The sequence below is a fragment of the Typopeltis vanoorti genome, chromosome 3 (assembly GCF_054136105.1).
Source record: "Typopeltis vanoorti isolate ZY-2024b chromosome 3, IOZ_Tvanoo_1.0, whole genome shotgun sequence".
NCBI lineage: Eukaryota > Metazoa > Arthropoda > Arachnida > Uropygi > Thelyphonidae > Typopeltis > Typopeltis vanoorti.
In genome coordinates this window covers 136,670,234-136,690,947 of record NC_143551.1, presented here as the reverse complement: position 1 = coordinate 136,690,947, position 20,714 = coordinate 136,670,234, and the positions used below count along the sequence as shown (strand labels likewise).

General features: G+C 35.9%; 1 protein-coding gene across 7 annotated transcripts in view; it reads left to right on the top strand.

The window, feature by feature from the left end:
- Window positions 1–16,801, top strand: part of dop (microtubule-associated serine/threonine (MAST) protein kinase dop) — a 677,535-nt gene extending 660,734 nt beyond the window's left edge. For all 7 annotated transcript variants that reach the window (XM_090390876.1, XM_090390874.1, XM_090390878.1 and 4 more), the window contains one exon: window positions 13,316–16,801. In XM_090390876.1, the coding sequence (XP_090247002.1) occupies window positions 13,316–15,949 (2,634 nt within the window). In that variant the 3' untranslated portion in view covers window positions 15,950–16,801. The remainder of the gene's footprint in view (window positions 1–13,315) is intronic.
- The last annotated feature ends 3,913 nt before the right edge of the window (window positions 16,802–20,714 follow it).

Sequence of the window (20,714 nt, the reverse complement as noted above, 5' to 3'; positions counted from 1 at the left end):
ATTCAGAATACAGTTGATATTTCAATGCTTCTGCCTATTTTTATTGTCTTTGTCTTGTTATTGCTGCCCTTCATACCATATTTATTAATGTATCTAACAGTTATTCCAGTAAAGAGCTGCGATCAACATCTCCAATTTTGATATCAGGTTTAATACCACTTTCTTCATAATGTGACCCATATAGATAATAAATAACAGGGGGAATAATGTACAACCTTGTATGACATCATATTTATCATTAAACCATCTTCCTGTACTTCCTTCAATTCTAACTGTTGACTTACAACTCGAATAAAGACTAAGTATGGCTTGATATAATGCCCCGTTGACACCATACAACTATAGTGTTTTGAAAAGCTTTTCTCTTAGTACTGGAAGTTTATTTTCCACTTGGTTAGACTATAATAAATTTCATTTAATCCTTTATCCAAGTGTAAGCAAATAAAGTTTGCGTCTGAAGTATCTTCAGGACTGAGGTAACTCGTAGTAAAGGTGCACCAAGCTCTCATCACTCCTTGTCTCAGTATCTCCCATAATGCAAAGCACATCTCCTTGCGGACCTGTATAATACCGTGCATTAAGGGAAGGGTCACTACCCAGACCGGTTTTGATCTTTATTGAGGTCTCATCAGTGTGTGTGGGGGGGGGGGCACACCCAGAAGTGGTGATACTAAGGCAGAAGCAATGGAGAGGTCATATTTACTTATACGAGTTGCCAAAAGGTGTACCACGTTATTATTAAATTGCTCTGGATTTAGAGAAAGATGTTGAAGTTTATTTTCCACTTCGTTAGACTATAATAAATTTCTATAATAAAAAAAAAAAGTAAAAAATATAGTAAATTTCGTTTAATCCTTTATCCAAGTCTCAGTATCTCCCATAATGCAAAGCACATCTCCTTGCAGACCTGTATGATCCTGTGCATTAAGGGAAGGGCCACCTATCCAGACTGGTTTTGACCTTTATTGAGGTCTCATCAGTAGGGGCCACACCCAGAAGTGGTAATACTAAGGCAGAAGCAATGGAGAGGTCATATTTACTTATACGAGTTGCCAAAAGGTGTACCACGTTATTATTAAATTACTCTGCATTTAGAGAAAGATGTTGAAGTTTATTTTCCACTTCGTTACACTATAATGGGGAGGAGGTGGAGAGGATCCAGAGGCGAGTGACCAAGATGATAGCAGGTCTGTGGAATGAACCGTATGAGAACAGGTTGAGGATTTGTGGGTTGCAAAAATTGGTTGATAGGCGGAGGAGGGGAGATATGATTGAGACATTCAAATTACTGAAGGGTTTCTATAAAATTAATTCAGAAGATATTTTTGAGAACAGGGCTGGTTGTGGGAGGACTAGGGGACATCCATGGAAACTGGGCAAAAGTGTGGTTAGTAAAGGTGTTAGAGCTGGGTTCTTTACTTTTACAGTAGTGAATGAGTGGAATGCGCTCCCTGAGTCTGTGGTGGATGCTGTGACAGTGAATGAGTTTAAGGCGAGGTATGATAGATACTGTATGAATGTCAAATAGTTGTGATGAATATGATTTGGGGCCTCCCTCGATGAGTCTAATGACTCCCTGGAGTTGCCCGTAATAATAATATAATAAATTTCGTTTAATCCTTTATCCAAGTGTAAGCAAACAAAGTTTGCACCTGAAGTATCTTCAGAACCGAGGCAAACTTTAGGCGCAAACTTTGTTTGCTTACACTTGGATAAAGGATTAAATGAAATTTATTATAATCTAACCAAGTGGAAAATAAACTTCAACATCTTTCTCTAAATCCAGAGTAATTTAATAATAAGGTGGTACACCTTTTGGCAACTCGTATAGATAAATATGACCTCTCCAATTCTTCTGCCTTAGTATCACCATTTCTGGGTCTCGCTCCCACTGATGAGACCTCAGTAAAGGTCGAAACCGGTCTATGTAGTGGTCCTTCCCTTAATGCATAGCATTATACATGTTCGCAAGGAGATGTGCTTTGCATTATGGTCTTGTACCACCTTACCCCAGTCCTGAAAGTATCTTCAGGACTGGGGTAAGGTGGTACAACACCAGGGGACTCCTTAATGCATAACATTAAACATATCTGCAAGGAGATGTGTTTTGCATTATGGGAGATACTGAGATAGGAGTGTTGGTAGCTTGCTCCACCTTTGCAAGGAGTGCCCTGGTGTTGTAGTTGCTTTCTCTAAAACCTCAAAAAAAATTCTTTTACTTCTACTTTAGTGGAACCTTCTGTTCCACTAAAGTAGAAGTAAAGTAGGACCACAGACACAAATAAGTCTCATTGTCCAGTTCCTCATTCTGATATTTGCCCACATCACTCTACTCTACTTGATATCACCTACCATTCAAGAAGATTAGCATCATATTTAGTGTTGAATACCATGGCTACTCCTTCTTTTCCTTGATTGTCATTGCCTGAATATAACATTTTGTATTTATGCTCAGAAAGATCTCTCCGGTTTTTGTCTTTTTTGTTTCTGTCACCCCTATTATGTCAATCTGATACTTATCCAATTCCTCAGCTAGCTCCATTTCTTTTGCATTCAGGCTTATGTTGATAGTACCAATATTGAACTCTGTCGGGGTGTGTTTCAGGATTTGTTCCAATAGCTGACTTTTTGCTGTTTGCCTTGGTTCTCTGGTGAAAACAACAGCCCCCCCCCATTTTACCAGGCGATGCCCCAGCCATCATGAAAGTCTATCGTGTTACCATCATTTTATATTGTGGTTTAAGTCAATAAGAATACAATTTGGTAAGCTAAATCCCAAATTACTAGTCCATCCTCATTTGTTCAGTATCCAGGCAGATACCTAATGGGGTGCACCACGAGGAGAGGATTGGACGTTAGGTCAGAAGCCCTTTTCATTTCTCCGCATTCCTTTAAAGGCTATGTGGAGGTCTCCTCTCAGTTATACATATTTGACCCTTAAGCACACCCTCACAAACATATATCATAATCATTTTATTTATTATTATTATTGTTATGTGACACCTCCAAGGACTCATCGCAGTAGAGCACTCTATTTCATTCTGCTACACGCATTTCACTGCCTCCATTCTGCTTAATTCTCTCACTATTCATAACTACCTTCAATGCCATCTACTGCCCAGACACAAAATACCAATAACAGTATTTTGTGTCTGCAAATTGTATGTCTAATGGCTGATTTGCCTCTACATGGGATGAAAAACTCAAGTTTCAAGGACAAGAATCCCTGTTACTTCTGTATGAAACCAGTAATTCACCTTCAGTTGAAAAAAATGACCATATATAGAGATTATAAGTGCCTCCGTAGTGCAACTGGGAGAATTGAACTCGGGTCCTTTCTGATTGAATGGCACAATGTTTTCTCATTCTTCCAGTTGCACTACGGAGGCACTTATAATGTTAAAATTTTCTTTTTAAAATATCATGCATTGTAGGATTTTATAATATGTTAAAGTAGGCTTCATATATCCCTTGAAACAATTTTGCATATAGAAAGTAGTCTTATAAGATGGTTATTTATTTTTCATTTATTTATTAACAGAAAAAATATTTCTTTTTATAAACACATAAATTATTGATTAAACAGAATGGGAGAGGAAAGATTAGCAAAACAAGTGTTCTCTGCCAGGTTGGCAGGAAAACGACCCAGAGGAAGACCAAGATATAGGTGGATTGATATGGTACAAAGTGCCTTAGACGATAGAAATATAAGATCTGATAATGTTGGTGTCTTGACAAGTAACAGACTGATTTGAAGGAAAATTGTAGATAGGAAGTTAGTAATTATGTAAATTTTTCATGTAGTACTATCATATCTTGTACACCCCTTGAGGGTACATGTCAGGAATTTGATGATGATGATAAATTATTGATAAAAAAAGAAATTCTTGAAAAAAGAAAGAAATGAAAGTGAATCGTTTTTATTTATAAATAACATGCTGCAAGATGCTAGTAAGCCTAATGTTGAGAATAGAACAGTTTTATTTGTTTACAATAGCAAAACCAGATTTACGTTAACATTTTTAACAGGAACTGTTCTCTTTTTCAAATTAACTTGGGTTACTGTACTTATGCCCAGAAAATTGCTTTGATCAATGTATGAAAATTTTGTATTAATTATTAATTTGCATAAGTAAATCCAGTTTAATTATGGACAGCACATCTTCAACTTTTGTTTCTATTGAAACTCATATATCTAGTTTGTATGTTTGTTGTGTTCAATCATGAACGCTTCTAGTATATTGAGGAATTCTGGTATCTCAGATTGAAAACCACTGCCTTAGATAATAGATAATAACATGATACTAATGAATCTTATTGAAGCAGCTACACAGTAGCACAAATGGAAAATTATTCCATGCTATTAGGGGAATACTGGTTACAGTTATCCACCTGCCCCCCCCCCCCCACCCCCACCCCACCCACACACACCTGTACACAAAACTAAACTTTTCTGCAGTCATATCACAGTGGGACCTCCTTGATGTTCCCAACAAAGAGATATGCTCCTAACTCAATAACCATGGAGTGACAGCCATAAGAAGAATCTTGATACATAAAGATGATGTTTCCTACCAGAAACGTCATCCTTACTTTCAGTAAACCAAAACCACTGACATCTATCAAAGCAAAATACCTCAACTGTCCAGTAAGGCTCTATATCCCATACACCTTATGGATCTTTAAATGCCAGAAATATGGTCATTCCCAGACTGCCTGTCATGGCTTTCCCATCTGTGCCCGATTCAGCAGCAAAGACTGCCCAGCATACCAAAGATAGAAAGATGAGGAGATCCAAAAAATAAAAACAAAGCAGTGCATCATTTATCAGTTAGTGAAGAGGCAATATACTACAAAAGTGGTAGTAATATCTATTAAACTCTCTTATAAGGAAGCAGTTTTAAAAAAAGTTTTGATAGGAGATCAAACTCATTATGTTGATTCTCCCCCCCCCCCTTCAAACAATTATAACATCCCTGAACAATATGATATGACCTGCTTTCCATCTCCTTTGAGCAAAATGAAGAAGAGCAATTGGTATGGACTCACTCCTGAGGACATGCCAAAGATGGTCCTGCTACATCAAAATCTACTAATAAAAAAAGATGTTGGAACATGTAATGCAGAGTGTCAAAAAACATTCCTTAAGACCCTCTAATGGATGGTCAATCTTCAAATGGCATGGATACCATCTCCTCCAACAAAGAAGATAAAATAATTCATATACCTAGTGTCCTAGGAGTACAGTCAGTGGCGTATTTAGGTATAGGCCCAGGCTCTAATTTTTGTAATTATATTTATATTAAGAATTTACGATATAAATAGGTTATGCATGTAAATCAATACGTTCATTAAATATGGGGGGCGCTTTCTGTGGGCCTATGGGTGGGAAATACCTAAATACGCCACTGAGTACAGTATGATGTCGTCTTGGATATTTTACATGATGTAGAAGAAATTATGAACACTGGCCATCCTCAGTTCTCAAAAATGGAATTGTCATGGATTCTATCAAACCTCAATTTCAAGCTGCTCTTGCACAAGTATAAATCAGTATGCTGCAGGAGACATACCTAAAGCCAAGAGATAATTTCACATTACAAAATATTACCATCATTCATAAGGACAGGACAGTGACCTGCTCATTCATGGAATCACCATCCTTTTGGACAACCACATCCTGTTTCCAGCAGATCTCACTCACTTCTATGAAAGAGGAAGCAGTTGCTATCTGACTTCAATCAGAACTCTACTAACAGCATGCTGCAGTTACCATCCTCCTTGCTTTTAATGGGGAGTATAAATAAATACAACACTGTGGGGTAGTGCTTGAACAGATATAGAAAAAGTTGTTTTGCATATACTTGACAACAATTAGCTTTCCTTCCTAAACACAGGAAGCAACACCTTCTTCCATGTGCCTGCACAAACATTCACTGCCATAGACTTAACTATCTGCTCATCCTCCCTTTTCCCACTCTTCAAGTGGGAAACTGACGAGAATTTATTTCGAAGTGATCACCTTCCTGCATGTCATCATGGATATCATGATGGAAAATTGAGCAAGCTGACTGGCTCACCTTCTCATCATTAGCAGAATTTGATTCTGAAGTGGTCAGCTCTTCTGCCATCAATGATGTAGTGAATCATGTGACTGTATTACACAAGCTACCACAACTGCAACTCCTAAACAATCTGGTTTGTTTCCATGTTTCCCTTAGCCATGGTGGAACAATGATTGCACAGCAGCCAAAGAAACTGAGAAGAAACCGTGTGGTATTTTTCAAAGATACCCCACTACAACAAACCTCATTGCTTGCAAACATATCTGAGCTCAAGCAAGATGCATTTGGCATCAGAGCCAAAAGGAATCCTGGATTCAGTATACATCAGTCATAACAACCAACAGTAAAGAAATCTGAGATAAAATCCCAAAAAATGAAGGGAAAATATACCACCTACTGGTTCTCTATTATTGAACACAATGGTTGCACGGTTACAGACTGATCCAACAGGAATTGACAACGCACTCAGATTTTTGCAAAAACATTCAGCAATGTCTTCTTATACCCCTCCACCACCCTGAGTTCCTTATCCAAGTCCAGGTTTCTTTGAATGACACTAAAGAATACAACAGGCCGTTCACAAAAGAAGAAACGAAATGCCATCCAACTCCTGGTGGACCAACACCATCATCATCAGCAGATCAACTGCTGTACCTTTACAACAGATACAGGCAAAAAATTATAATTGCCTTTTCTAAGCCAGGTAAGAATCCCAATAAATCTTCGAAAGAATCAAAAAAAAACGTCTCCCACCACATTGGGCAAGATCTTTTTTTTATAAAAGAAAGAATGGAACAAACTTTCCACGCCTCGTAAAAGTGACTTATGACACCAACAAACACATCTAAATTAATAACACGATCAACAACAAGTTCAAAGACACTTGCCCCCCCCCCCCCCCAATCGTGTATACATGCTCAACCAGACCTAACATTTGCACATCCTCATGCCATCTTCGAAGAGAACTTTTGAAGTAAAAACATCAAAATGGAGACAACAGGTGGATCATCAACTAAAAGCAAGTTAAATTGGTGCAGAAATCAAGTGACACCACTAGTAGCCACCATGGAAACCAGTATGTAGGCACTGCATAGGAAATGTGCAAGACTCTTACATTCAAATATATGACTCACAGAACCTTGCATATCCGCTTCACGAACATCTCCAACTTTGACCTTCTTTGGTTGAAAATATCCCTTCCCCACTCAGTCAAATTCATTTGCAGTCTTTATTGCTCCCCCAATGCAACCGACCACTCTGAGCTATTTAAATTCCTCTCCTTGAAAATCGATTTTCTCCAATCCCACTTTCCCAATAGCAAAATTATCCTCCTAGGAGGATAATGGATTGATGAAACATCACTAATGACCTTACACAACTTAATCAGATGGTAACCAGATAACCTGAACCACTCTCCAAACATCCTAGATCGCTTCCTGTGACCCTTCCAAATACACAGTAAAAGTAGTGGAACCCCCCCCCATGTAATTCTGATCACAATCTAGTTCTCATCTCCTCCCCCATGCAAGAACGCTTACACAGCCACTTCCATACAAGAGCTGTTTGGCATTATAACAGTACCAGGTGGGACAGCCTCCATGACTTCTATGCCTCATTTCCATATGTTTAGGTTGGATTGCTTCTGGCTATACAACCTAAACATATGCACTGAACTTATCACCAAAGTAATCCTCACAGCATGGAAACATACATTCCCCACACTACTCTGAACTGCCATGAAATAATGAAAACAAATTTTAAATGTTTTAAGACTAAGTAGATTTTTTTAAATCTTAAAAGAAAAATATTTATTTTTTAATATTTATTATTTCTTTTTTGTTATTTTTTATATTTTAATGGAAAAAATCACACATTGGTGTTGGTTCACAAATTTTGCTTCCTGCATATTTCGGTGCTTAATGAATATTAGTAACTATATGCTTATTCATACAAGTTTCATTTCAAAGGTATTGATAAGAAGCACAAAAAAAGCTTACAAACACAAAATCGTGAATATAAATACAATAAATATTATAATAATATATGTTTGTATTAAGATTTTTTTTTCTTCGATGGGGATCGTGAAATATTTTAATTTTTCCAAAGGGGGCCTTTACATCCATAAGTTTGGGAAGCACTGCTCTACGCAACTCACCTCAACCTACAGAACATCAACCACCACCTCCCTTGATTCTGATCTCTGAGCCATCCTCCAGTGGGGTTCAGTCAACATCATCAGTTTCAGTGCTAATGAAACCCAGTTCTGTCCTATTTCTCATAAAAAAGAACCATTTTTCCCCAGTATTCTTTTTGACAATACCCAAATTTCCAGACAAGTTGAGATTTCTCTTCTTGGAATTACCCTGACATCAAAACTCTCCTAGCATAAACACATCACAGCCATTTCATCCTCAGCTTCAAAAAAACTAGGATTTCTCTTTCGCTCAAGACGTTACTTCACCCCTGAACAGCTGTTAACATTATGCAAATCACAATTCCGTCCAGCTATTGAATACTACTCTCACATATGGGGGTTGGGCCCTAAAAGCTCCCTCAAAATGCTTGACTCAGTACAGAGGAGAGCAATTAGACTTATTAATGACCCATCTCACTCCCCCCCCCCCCACTTTCACACAGACATTTGGTTTCTGCAATATGTATATTCTACAAATATTTCCATGGGAAATGCTCATCTGAAATAACATCAGTAATTCTCCCACTTATATAGCAATGCACCTTGAAACAAACAGAACAAGTTTCTTTTCCTCTTCCTTCATCCCTGCAACTGCTGTTATTGTGAAACAGTCTCCCCCCCCCCCCCAATGTGTTTCCTAAGGAATACAATATAGAGTCTTTCGAATCAAATGTAAACACGTTCCTCCTTTCCCAACCCACTATCCATACATGGTACTAATGTACTATAGGTTGATCAACCAACCTCTCGTGTATGGACTCTTTAAAAAAAAAAAAAAAAACTACTGGCCACTTGCTCTAACCAGCAGCTTGTGCAAGATTCTGGAAAAAACTCTCACCTTTTATGGTTTCTGGAGCAAAACAACCTTTTTTCCAGAAGAATCTGGATTCCAAAACTATCGTTCTGCTACTGATATAGTCTGGCTGGAGGCATCCATTACAGATGCTTTCCTAAAATGCAAACATCTCATATCGGTTTTCTTTGATATGGAAAAAGCATATGACAATGCTTGGAGATTTAGAATACTGAAAGACATAAAATTTTGCTCTTAGAGGGAATTTCTCTCTCTCTCTCTTTATATATATATATATATATATATATATATATATATATATATATATATAAAAAGAGAGTTCTTGATATATATATATATATATATATCAAGAACTTCTTATTTAACTGAATCTTCCAAGTCCAGAAAGGAACCACTCTCTCCTGACCATAGGAAATAGTCTTGTATGACTCAGTTTTAAGTGGCACACTTTTTTTTTTTTGCAAAGTCAACTCAATAACAGAACAGCTTCTATGTAGCATTCTGTGTAGACAGGCACAACAGCAGATTATTCAATTCTTTCAGAAGGCTACTAAAATTTTCCAACTCTTTTGTTGTCTATTTGAAGCTCATAGAACTGAATACTCTGCTTTTGTGCCTGTCTACACAGAAGGCTCAAGGAAGACTTAATAGGATCATCTACCATTCTTTCCAGACATTATATTTGCACAAATCTTACTAGAATGTAATAGCTTGTGCATAATATATTCAGACTCACAAAGTTCTATTCAGGCAGTTAAAAGTCTAGAGCTCCACAAAGTGCTCTCTCAAATCCGACAGCTCCTCTTTCAGTTAATGAAGGTACGCGTCTATGTATGCTTCTATTAGATTCTGCCATGTTGGAATTAAGGGAAACCAGGCTGCAGATACTGCATCTAGTTTATCTTGTTTCTCAACATCCACCATCTGCCTGTACAATACACAGATTTACCATCACATTATCAGACAAAAACGTCTATCCCAGTGGCAATTATCTTGAAAAAGAGGAAGTTTTCCTTGCTCAGCTCCACATAGGTTATAATCATCTTACACCCTACTTCTTATTAAGGAGTGATGACATGCTTATGTGTAAGTTTTGTGATCACTCATATTTTAATTGACTGCTCTTGATTCGCTGAACACAGTCATTGTTTTAGCCACTTTATAATCTATCAGAGTCCTATATGTAAGTGGTGTTCAACCGTTTTTACTACGCGAGCTACTTTTCTATAAAAAGTTATTCGGCGATCTACTCTCTTATATAGATCACGTTCCCCCAACCTGATATCTGATTACGCACAAATAAACAACTAAAAAAAAAATACACAACTAAAAACTTTATTTGTGTATTTAAAAATTTATTTATCACTTTTAATTATTTTAATACAACAAAAAATATATATATATATTGGAATGAAATATTTATTTCTCTCTTTTGGAAAACCAAAGTTAGAAAAAACAATAGATTGATCACAAGCTCACAAGTTACAGGAAATGCTGGTTGATTAAAAAAAAAAAAAAAAAAAAAAAGTTGATATGAAGTGGCCAATCGCAGACAGTTGTCCAAATGATCATTTGTAATTTGGTTTCTTAATTGATTTTTTATGACGGTCGTATTTGAAAAAGCGGATTCTGACAAGTATGTCGATCCGAAACACGACAAAATTTTCCGTGCAATATCAGTTAATATTGGGAATTTTTCATGTGCATACTTCCAAATGACTTCATTGTTCATTGATTTTAAATGTAAACTATTCTGTATGTTTATTTTCTCAAGTTCTACTTCAGCTTGGTTTATATCAAACAGCCCATTAATTTTATTTGAAATTTCTATGATGTTCAAGTTTTCTTGAAATGGATTATTGATAAAAGATACAATCATTTCAGTTTTATTAAAATCTTAAAATCTTGAATTTATTTTCTCCTCAACTTATTCTATTTCACAAATAAATTCTTTTAAATCATAGCAAAGCATTTCTTAATTTCGTTCAAAAAATTTTAATAAATATGGGAGATGTCTAAATTCGCGGTCATTTATATTTTTCTTTAATAAAAGTAAGTATTGTTGGAAAGATTTTATTGAACTTAACATGTCAATTAAATTTTTATCTCTACCTTGCAACTCTAAATTTAAATTGCTTAATTTAGTACAGAAATCTACTAAAAATTTCTAAAAATCTACTACAACCATCTTTTATCACTCAATTATGGATAAATATCTCCTTTTTCATCAAGAAAAATTTTTATATCGTTAATTAATACAAGAAATCTTTCTAAAAATTGACTTCTGCTGAGCCAGCGAACATTATTGTACAACAGAAGTTCCCTATCATCATCTACCTGTAATTTAAATAACCGCCATTGCAGGGCTTTTCCTCGAACAGAATTTACAATTTTAAATGTAATATCCAAAACAACTTTTGTGTTTAATCTTTTACTACACAGTACTTGTTGGTGAATAATACAATAGTACGTTAAAAAATCTGGATATTTGTCATCGTTTTTACATAATGAAATGAAGCCTGATTTATTACTTATCATTGCAGGAGCACCATCAGTAGTAATAGGCGGAAGTTTGTGTTCTTTCACAAATTCATCAAATTCTGAAAAAATGTCTTCTCCCCTAGTCCTTCCCAATAATAGTATAATTTCAAAAGTTCTTTACTTGAATAATCTTGAAATACCATGCGAATAAATACCATTAACTGAGCAATATCAGTAAAGTCATTTGATTCATCAAATTGTAATGAAAACGCAACACACTGGTGAATGTCTGACATTAACCTGGCCTAGAAACTTTTCTCCAGCAATTGGAACTCTTCCTTTCGGCAATTTGAAACCTTGTCTGTGGCCTTGAAGTGGTCCCTCTCTAGCGACGTCTCGAACCGAGAAGCTCCTTTCTGGAAGCGGGAAACTCCTCTCTCAAGCAATGTGGATCCGGGCAGTCTCTCTGACGGCGAGTCTAGACCGGGCGACCTCCTCTCTGACAGCAATTCTGGAACCGGAACCCCCTTCTGGTTGCTTCAGTCCCTTTTTATTAGCTCCTCTGAGACCTCATATGAATTTCGCCAACCCCAAAGAATTGGTATGAGTCTTTCATCTTAAGTTTCAAGTTCAGCACGCCTTTTGTTCTCCTCCACTTTCTTTTGATTGTAAGTTGCTGGCCATCGGAAAGTTGTTTGAACTCTTTCTGACTGACTTCGGAGATGTTTACACTTAGAGCCTGCAAGCCCTTCTCATACGTACAAGTTTCAATAACAATCTTTCTAAATGCCGCCACGTACAGCTTCGGCGACAAAAACATTGCCTTTGTTTTTAACACTCTAACATATTCTTATTAAAGCAGTATATGCAGTTAGCTTCAAAAGAGTTATTTACAAAAACATCTAATACAAACTATACCAAGACAAACAAAGTTTATTTTTTTACAATATTCACATGGGACTTAACCTAAGTAAAAAATCAATGTAATGTGCTTTGGAATATTTAATATTTAAGCTACAATCGAGTTTTTACACTTTGCTTATAATTATATTCACTCGGCTCGCTGTTTGACTTTCACTGATCCAAATTAATTCATTTCCCCGGACTTATAAGAAAATTACTGATTTGACAATTTTAACGAAAAATAAATAAACAATAGCGATACACTTAAAGCGAATTGAAAATTATACAAAATATTGATAAATAAAATATTATGTTTTCAGTTTTAATTAAATTTGTAAGTAAAGGAAGAATACACAAGAGATCGACCAAAAATCGCTCCGCGATCGGCAGGTTGAACATCCCTGCTATATGTAATACTCAGCAGATTCATCAATGGTCATCACCTTTGTTTTTAAATTTTACAGAGTATTAATCTTTGTCATCTCATATAAATTACACTCTTGTTAGGTTTACTTATTGTTAATATGCTTTAAAAAAAAAAAAAAGGTTTTTATGTACACTTTATAAATTTTAATACTCTTTTATACCTCTTTTTATATCTGTTTAATGCCTATCTTTTACATTCGTTTTTCTACACTGATTTTATACTGTTTTTCTTATTTATTACCTAGGATACATTTTAGAAATGTTTCATTTAAGATTATTTCAATTGGTATATAGAGTTTTTAGAATTATGTACACCACCTATTTATTATGTGTTCTGACATAGCATTACCATAGATATCGTTGTGTCATTAAACCCAAAAACAAACAAACAAATCAAATAAACATTGTAATTATTTTATTATATTATTTTAGGCTGTTGAAAATAATAGTCCTGCTTTTGAAGCTGGTCTTCGTCCAGGCGATCTTATCACTCACATTAATGGAGAGTCTGTTCAAGGACTTCTACATCATCAAGTTCTTCAGCTTATTTTATCTGGAGGAGATAGGATTAATATTCGCACACTTCCACTGGATAGCACAACTATTAAAACAGGTGGTCGTAAAAGGAATCCTTCTGTAATTAAAATGGCAAGGCGTCCACTCTCTGGAAGACGCCGTCCAGGACAGGGAAAAAGAGATGGTCATTCAGATAAGAAACGACGAGCTTCTTTACTTCGACGTTTAAGCAGTAAACGTGCTAGTGCAGAAATACAGCAAGCTGTGTCTGGTTCATCTCCCGTATTAACACCTAGTCGAAGTTTTCAATCTCTCGCTCGCACATTAGCTTCTTCTGCAGTGGACAGTTTGCCTGCTTCTCCAACCCGTACCAAGAGTCCACGTTCTCCACCCACTGCTCGATTATGTTCTCAATCAGACTCTCCTCATTCTACTGGGAATTCCTCCCAGAGCAGTTCCCCCAGTTCCAGTGTTCCAAATTCCCCTGCAGGATCTACTCACCTACCACATTTTCCTCGTCCAAGTTCACTTCATGGACTTAAGCATAAACTCACTCAAACATTCCATTCACCCAGGCGCAAATCTGTAGGACATATTCCCCTCTCTCCTCTTGCCCGTACGCCATCGCCTTCACCTATTGCTTCTACCTCACCTACACGTTCACCATCACCTTTAGCATTTCCTATAAGCCATCATCAAGGAGTTGCTCCAGCTTTTCCTGTTCATAAAGGTCCACCTGCCTCAGCCCTTAACTCCAGTCTCTGTGCATCTGGGAAAAAATCTTTTATGAGACCAAAAAGTGCTGAGCCTAGTTCTCCACTCTTAAGGAGAGCTTTATCTCCTGACCGACTTCATCCAAAATCAGCAGAAGGGAAAGTAAAACGTGAATCATTCTCTGGGCAAGCATCACCTTTAGCATTATCTTCTTCGCCTTCATGCCGAGGCCATTATGTATCAACTTCTGTAGTTAGTACAGTCTCTAAATTGTGTGGATCAGGGAATTCGCTATCATCATGTTCTCCACAGACTAATGACAAGGATACATCTACAAATAAAACTTCAAAACTACAATCTATAGAATCAGCAAGCAAAATATCTAGAGGCCTCTTTGATTTACCAGATATAGCTACTTGCTTAGCAAGTGGGGCTGTTGCAAAAGTGGAGGCTAAGAATGATAAAAGCTCTGAAGACTCTGGACTAAAATTGGGCTGTGCAGTTTCTGAGACTAAATCATTTGAGCAAATATCCAAAAAAAAAAATGGAGAAAGGCAAGAGAAACAGTCTTTAAGCCCTTCTGAAGCAGAAAGCAAATGTGATCTTACTCACAGTTCACATTCTGAAAAAAATGAAATGTCTGTGAGTAAAAGCAAGTTGTCAAGCATATCTCCTTCAGCAATGAAGAAACAATCTGTTATGCCAGATATTCAGATAACAACTTATACCCTGCAGGGTGGCATTTCAGAACCGCCCTCCTTTTCTTCCAAACAAGCGATCAGTAAGACTGAATTAGTTTTGGTAGAATCAGAAACAAAAGACAGAAGAGCTCCATCACCATCATATCTCAGCATTACAGAACAGAAAGAGCTAGGTATCAAGACAGAATTGCAAAGTAAAGAAAAAGAACAAATATCGGAAAAGGCAAAACACTCTACAAAAAAATGCATCCTCAGTTCGAATACAGATGGTGGAAGCTTATCAGATTGCAAATTAGAGAAAGGGAATTTATCTCCATCCAAAGAAAAAAGTAATTTATCTTCAAATACCTCTACAAAGACCTCCTCAGAATTGCTTTCTAAATCAAGTAGTTCATTTAAGCAGTGTAATTATGCTTCTCATAAAGAAAAATCCAAAACTTCATCTGATTTAACTGACAGCTCATTAGTGAAAAGCTCAAAGTATGTAAGCACAGAATCTTCTTCTAAAGTAAGCCCATGTACTGTTGTAGAAAACTCCTGTGTCCAGCATTGTAAAACTAAAAAGCAAGTGCCATTGCAACCTTCCGTTATACATAAAAGTTCAGATGCCTCGTTCACAACTCCTGTTAAAAACCTGACTTATGATAGTGAACTACATTTGGTACATTCTGCAGAAGAAACATTAAAACTTGCAAATACTGGATCTTCAGATGCTGAAGAGACCAAAATACCTGTATCTGTTTCTTACATCCATCCTAGTGTTTTATCTGATCTCCATTTACAAGCACAGGCCTCAACAGTTGAATATACTGTCGAACAAGCTGTTCCACTCAAGCAGGAGATAGCAAATCAGTCTTGTATAGCTGTATCTACACCATCCAAACCTTCATTATACACCAGCTTAAGCAATGTTTCAGAGAAAGATTCATCAGTTTCAGAATCTAATGACATTTTGACTTCTAAAGCATTAAAAGAACCAAAGAGTCAAGGTAATGTGGTTCACGAGTTTCCAAAAAAACTTTCAAAAACTGATGTTTGTACTTTGGATAATATTTCTTCTGTAAGTAGTCATAATGATAAGTTAAACCAAAGTGAAAGCACGAGCTTAAATTCTGGTAACAGTGCCTCCAAATAAACTGGAGAATATCAAGCTTTGTACAAAATAATTATTGCAATTTATGTCAATTCTAAAATTAAATGCCAACCTGCCAGCAACCACAGGTTCTTACCAAAGGTAAAGTGTTAACAAATGAATTTGTAAAAGATTATTATAGTATTAAAATATTTGTCTGTAGAAAGTATACTGAATGGATATTTTTAATTTTTATTAATGTTAGTTTAATGAAGATGTGACACTCCAGTGGAGTGCTGTTACCTGAGTGTAAATTGTTGTACACATATTCTGTAAAAAGAGAAAGAGAATATCTGGTAATGAGTTGTCAATTTAGCATTAAATGTAAAAACAAGAATGCATGTTCTGTGGATTTGAGCAAAAAAAAAGCTTATTGCTTCTATTACTGAACTGACTACCATGCATAATTGAATGCCAAGTTGTATTGAAAAAAGTGCATAACTACTCTTTATTTATTTGTTCCTATCTGTTGTGTTCATGGAACACAGCATTTGATGTAAGTTGCACTTACATTTGCCATATGTGAGGCAATTTATGTATTCTGTATATGTGCATATGTTGTATACTTGTAAGTGTATATGTGTGTGAGAGAGAGAGATTGCTTGTTTTTGCCTATACAGATTTCTATGTAAATATAAAGTAATTGAGAGAGAGAGAGAGAATCCAGATGACTATAGAGTTCTGTACATTGTCCATACAGTTGCTACGTGTTTCTATTTGTTGTGACAGATTTTAGTTTTTGTCTTCCACTATCAAAATTGTATTCTAGTACTTATGGCCTATAAATTTCAACTTCTGGCCACAAAACCAGATATTACCGAATAAAAATATCCTTTATGTGTACTGCTCACGTTATTTCAAGTGTTAAGAATGTTTATTTTACCTTTAATTTATTGATTCTTTTAAGTACTATACATAAACATGTTTGGGAAGGAAGAATTTCCATATTATGATTTTCACAATAAAACTGCTTAAAATTTATTCCCTATAAACCACATTGAATGTGATTTCTAAGAGACTGTGATGCTTATTCCAAATTCAAAATCTGATCCTAAAGATGTTGATATTTTAAAGGTGAACATAGATGATAGCCATTGTTTTTTTATAAGTAAGAAAAAGTTATGTGAAAAGCATTTAAGTTAATTGTCATATCTGTTCTTCCCTCCAGAGAATTATTCTTAATTGTAGATACCTGGTGTGATGTCTTGAGGTTTGTTACAGGTGGCCTATGGTAATTCTCATGATATAATTTTGACAAGTGACATACAATTCTCATGACAACCACATACAGTTATTTGCTGATGATGCAAAGATAGGTAGGGTAATCAGGAATGCAGCTGATATACAGTCTTTGTAGAATGATTTGAATAGGCTAGAATTGTGGACATGGGAAAATGAGTGTCAGTTCAATGTCAGTAAATGTAAAGTCATTTACTTTGGCATGATTAGATATCCAATGTCGTATTATATTGGTGGGATTAGGCTAGAAGAAACTGATGAGGCTAGGGATCTTGAAGTGTTAATAGGGGCCATGTGGCAAAGATTGCAAATACAACTCAAAAGATAATTGCAATGCTGAAACGAACGTTCACATGTAAAGATAGGAATGTCATTTTGCCTCTTTACAAGGCCTTGATAAGACTTCACTCGGACTATTGTGCACAGGTATGGTTTCCATTGTGATTCTGATTTATTGGAGAGAGAGAGAGAGTACAAAGGAGAGTGTTAAAAATGATATCAGGATTGTGGAATACTGATTATGAAGACAGATTGAGAATTTGTAGACTGCAGACAAATTCTCAATCTGTCTTCATAATCATGTAGACTGTAGCAAACAGGAGAAAGATGGGTGATATTGTTGTGTCCCAATTTACGATTTCTACTCTAATCTTACAAATTCCTTTTATCTATATTCTTCTAACTTCTATGCCCGAGATTTTACCAAAACTTATACCAATATCTAAGTTATTGCTCCCCGTAGTACCCCTAATATTTGTATTTATACTGCACCTTTTGGGATATTTAGTTTAGGATATTACATACATAAACAAGGAGAAAGAAGTCAAATATATCTGAAAGTGTAACTATTGCAGTCGTGACTCTTAATCTCTTTCCTCAACATTAAATTTCCCGCGTGATTAGGTACGATGATTTTAAGCGGTGCATTGGATTAGCAACATCAGACAACCCTTTTATCATTGAACAAAAGGTTTATTAAGTTTCTAAACATGGTACAATTCAAATACTAAACTAAAATACTTATAGACTAACATTAAATCATTACAAGCAATATGGCTAATTGTGATTATGCCGCCATACACATTAATTCATAAATTCACCTGATGTGAACAAATTAGATCAATTCACACTATCTCATTATTCATACCGAAGTAGATTCACTGCTAACACATACTTGTGACATTTCAATTATTTTATACATTACATTAGGCATTCAATTCTTAGGATACGTAATTACTTAATTCACACTATTCCGTTATACCGTTATTTGCACTAACACAATTATGTCATTTAAATATCTTGTGCAATATACTAGACATGCAAAAATACCTTAGGACTCTTAATCATTCACAAATCTTTAACTCTAGTCAATCTACGCATAACACATTCTATCATATACTAAAGTCCTAGTATAACTTCAACAGTTCTGTATTGGAATCACGATACTTTTCACAGACAAATTTCTAGCTAACATAGGTTATGATTTACAGTACCTTTCTTGAGCTCTTCGTATGGGCCTTTATTCTTTTCCAAACGAACCTCTGGCATAACTTCTCGTAACTTTGGAATACTTTAACCACACATGTTTGCTCTACTATCAGCAACGAGGACATCGATCTCTTTACAGCTTTCTGCTTTGCGTAGTTATCGCTAGCGTCGAAACGAAGAAGATCCCTCCTTTTCTAGGACTCTATGGCAATTTTTCCTTTGCTTCCTACTCGGGAAAACGGGAATCGAAATCCCGCTCACTTTCGTTTCCGTGTTAGTGTTGTGACGAGGAGATATCACCCCTGTCGCCACTCAGGAAAACCCCGTGAACTCCACCAAAACCAAACTCCAAGGCCAAAAGCGACTATCCAAAAAGAGTCCTCCCCAGGGGGTTACCAACCCTTTTATAGCTGCTCCCCTAACGACACCTTTTCTTACTTCCTTTCTCCTCCTCCGTGTTTTTTAATCATCGACCAGTTAGGGTGGCGTTTTCTCGCCAAACGTCATTTGATCGGCAAGCCCGTTCTCAATGTTTCAATCCAGGGATCGGCCCTAAGCGATAGCTTTGCTTTTCTTGTGCTAGCCTGACTTAATCCCCTTTCAAACTTTTTCTATGAATTCTACTTAATAACTTAATCTCTCACATAACGTATTTTATGACTCACCCCTTTCTGCTTATTTACTTAACTCTCATTTTTAATCATATTACAATATTAATCTATACTTTCCTTTGTTAGCTACTTATTTAGTTAGAATTCCTTATTTTAAGTCATATTACAATATTAATACATTCCTTCCTTTATCAGCTACTTTAACAACAACCCTTACGCTTTATACATTTTACTGGATGCAAGAAATTTTCCATTAAATAATTCATTTTTTTATGCCGGGGTTTTAATTTATGATATTTATTCTTCATGTTACACCATGATAGCTGAGAATACTATATTCCTAAGATATCAGGTGTAACAATATGATTGAGACTTACAAACTTCTGAAAGGGTCATACAGGATTTCAATTGATGGAATTTTTCAATTTTTGGATGGTGGGGAAAGGACGAGAGTTCATCCTTGGAAGCTGAGAATGAAGGCTGCCAAGAATGGATTGCCATCAGATGTTGTGAGTGCAAGCAGTGTGAATGAATTCAAGAATAAGTATGATAGCTGGTGTGTGTGGTTGTGGTATATGGCCTCCCTCGATGAGTCTCTGACTCCCTGGAGGTCTCTCTCTTAATAATAATAATTTTACTTTATTATTATTATTACTTTACATTGGCATTCCCAGGCATTCCTACACTCATCAAGATATGCCTAAACATTTCACTTGCACTAATCAAATTCATACAATATCTGTCTTATACTTTAATTTGAACTCATTCACCAACAAGTACTCACAACTTTATCTGGCAACCCATTTCGATCATTCATGGCTCTCTAAGCAAAAAAATCCTTGCAAAACCACCTGCTTGCTTAATAATTTCTAGTTTTCCCCCATTAGTCATCTACTGAAAAATTTCCTTTATATTAGTCCTATAATAAACTTGAAGTAACTTTTATGTCTATCAGTTTCCTCTTTTACTTGTCACCCAGTTTTTATAATCACAAATCTTCCGCTTATCCTCATTCTATAGATCTGTCACCAAGATGATGGCAGATCTATAGAATATGATACAAATATAGAAAGAGGGGGGGGGGGACATTTATTTATACATATATTTGCTGGATACTAAATAGTATAACATTGTGATACTACATAAAATGAGTGTTATCTAACAAGAATACGAATCTGCTCATTTTGACAGAATGAATGTATTTGAATGGAGTGTTTGTTCACATCCCTAAAAAAAATATTCCATACAAGCCATTTTGTTTTTTTACAGAACTGTACAGCATGTCTACAATTCATGGAGAACTATGCTTATTGTTCTGTGTTAAATGCTGACTTTATTATTTGCAAAAATAAAGTTCTGATATCTTAAAATGTCAGTTTTGTTTAGTTCTGCAAAACATTGGTATTCAGAAATTTTCCATGCCTGAAATT